The 2,500-nt window shown below is 61.4% G+C and overlaps 1 protein-coding gene across 1 annotated transcript in view; it reads right to left on the bottom strand.

Moving 5' to 3' along the window:
* Positions 1–2,141: 2,141 nt before the first annotated feature.
* B0T15DRAFT_496393 (uncharacterized protein) overlaps positions 2,142–2,500 on the bottom strand; it is a gene marked incomplete at both ends in the record, with an annotated part of 415 nt that continues 56 nt past the window's right edge. The window contains 2 exons of the mRNA XM_062867173.1: positions 2,142–2,299; positions 2,385–2,500. The exon at positions 2,385–2,500 is cut by the window's right edge and continues 56 nt beyond it. Of these exons, the coding sequence (XP_062717690.1) occupies positions 2,142–2,299; positions 2,385–2,500 (274 nt within the window). The remainder of the gene's footprint in view (positions 2,300–2,384) is intronic.

A 2,500-nucleotide genomic window follows, 5' to 3' on the forward strand; every position in this document is an offset into this window, starting at 1 on the left:
GGTAGCAGCGCCCCAGTGGCCGGGTACCCTAGGGCTTATAGGGTAACCTCGTTGGGAACGGAGCCGTACGGCCGCGCCACTTTCCCACCCTGTACGGCGCCCGCCCGTACGCCGCCCTACCGGCCGTCGCTAGGTATAATATAGGGCCCATAGCCGACGCCCGGGGCCGCTATAGTACCTCTAGGGTAGGCCCTAGGGTAGCGTGCGCGGGGAGTGGAGAAGGCTTTAGGCGTAGAGCAAATCGTGGCTTGCTGGTACGATCCTCTAGCGATAGGCAAGTAGAGCCCGGCGTGTAACCCTAATCCTGGGCGCTATACCTAAGGGTGACACGTAGCGCCCTTCCCCCCCTCTCGGTAGTGATAGTGAGGGGGGGTAGTTGGGGCGCGATAGGTAGTAGGTAATTAGGGTAGAGGGTAGCTAGCTGTATGGTATGATTATAGGGTAGGTAGACTAATAGCTCGTGCTGGCGGTATTAGCGTAGGGTAGGTAGGTATATAGGTATATAGGGGCTAGGTGGGCGCTCGGGGGTACTAGGCGCTAGGGGATACCACTATAGCAAGACGTAGCATCATGGCTCTGGAGGCGGGCCAAGGGTTAAGAAAGGATAGGGGAAGATAGGTAGAGTATATAGCCTAACTATCTATGGTCAGTGCCGGGGGGAAACGGCCACCGGTTTAGTAGCACGTCAAATCGCACCGACCTTTCACTTATTTAGGGAAACAGCTACAACGCAGATCAGGAGCCTTGCAACTCGGCATATAGGTAGATAACTACCTAGGGGCCCTTGTTATATGGTCGTATTCGAGCCCGTTCGTAAAGGTAACGTATAATCCTGAGGCCTGTGGAAAGTAAAGATCTTGAGAGTTCGGAATTCTCAGCTTATCGGGGCTCGGGCCTATAGTAGGTTGAAGCTTCGGTCTCTACGTGAGCTCCCACCTTGTACTATTCTAGCTCTGGCGCATTGAAATATGAAGGAATCCGAGCACTTACAGTAGTCCGGATCTGTAAAGTTCCCCTATTAGCATAGCACGAATTCCCGTTTAAAGTTTCACTAGGTTAAGGTGGTGAAAATACCAGGGTGAAGTAGGTGGCCTTCTGCGGTAGTGTGTATGGGCCGATGGACGTTTTTTCCGGCACCTACCATATAACCTACCTCGGGCGTGTTATGGTAGGGTAACCATCATAGAGGTATCTAAAGAAGCATGGTATTTGGCACTATTATACGTATAGGTAAATACCATATCCCTAGCCCACTAACTATGCTCTTTACTAACCGGAGCCTATAGGAGCACTACTAAGAGCGGGTGCCCCGGGTAGCGGTGCCCCTGTGGCCGGCGACCGTAGGGCAGGCGGGTCGGGACTGTAGGGTAGGCGGGTCGGGACTGTAGGGTAGGCGGTGCGGGAGGCTTGGGTGCAGCACTCCACCGCCCTCCCAGAGCCGGGCCGCCGGGGCACGCCCAGGCACGCCCCAGGGACTCCCACCCAAGCCCGCCGGGCCGCGACCCCGGTCGGTCCGGGCCGCGGGCTCGCGAGCCGATTTTTAGCCCGGGCCAGCAAAATTGAGTTTTCGCGGGGCCGGAATTCCACCCCACAGCCCGCCCGCCCGCGCGCCGCCCTGCACACCTGTCGGAGGGTGTGTGAGAGGGGGCCAGCCCGGGGCCCAGGTGGCGCCCCCCCTCAGGCGAGCCGTCCGACGAACCGAAAGGTCGGACGGCTCCGACCACCACGGTGACGGACCCTGCGCACCCGGTTCGGCGCCCGCAAGGAAGGCGCGCCGAGCACTGGCCGCGGGGTGCCAGCGGTGTTTGAGGGAAGAGGGCTCGCGAGCCGATTTTTAGCCCGGGCCCGCAAAATTGAGTTTTGCGGAGCCGGAATTCCACCCCACAGCCCGCCCGCCCGCCCGCCCCGCTGCGCGGCGGTCGGAGGGTATATGAGAAGAAGGAAAAACAGCAGCCCGCACAGGGCGCTGGTAGGCCCTAACACGGCCGCTCTCTCTCAATCTCTCATATGGGGTCGGAAAGAAAGTCCTCTGAGAGAGCGCGCCGCGGGGGGGTTGTCGGGCCTAGGCTTGGCACCTCTCCGCGGCGGCCTTAGGCCGCTGCTTAGTCCCGTTTCATACATCGCCGCTCTCGCGCGCCCCCCTACGGTATGCCGGGGGGGCCGACGAATGCGGGCGAGCACCTCCCCAGCGCCGCGGCCAGCCGCGCCAGGCTCAACCGAGCGAGGCGCGGTGCGGCGCGGCGCCTGGGAAGACTCCGAAGGCGCAAGGGAACACCCCGTGTGCGCCGAGGGGTGGGCTCTGTGGGTGCTTGGCGGCTCGCCAGACCTTCTAACAAAGCCACCGGGGGTACCTACCGGCTGGGGACGCCCTCTCAGGGCTGAACCTCCCGGTCGGGCCTCCTCTTGGGGCGCCTGGGCGGCGGCTTCGGGGGCGCTATTTCGCCCCCCGATCTCGCCTGCCGACGGCGCTCTGGGGAATTCAGGAGGGGAAAGCAGATGT

The sequence above is a fragment of the Chaetomium strumarium genome (assembly GCF_033439665.1).
Source record: "Chaetomium strumarium strain CBS 333.67 chromosome Unknown B0T15scaffold_7, whole genome shotgun sequence".
Lineage (NCBI taxonomy): Eukaryota > Fungi > Ascomycota > Sordariomycetes > Sordariales > Chaetomiaceae > Chaetomium > Chaetomium strumarium.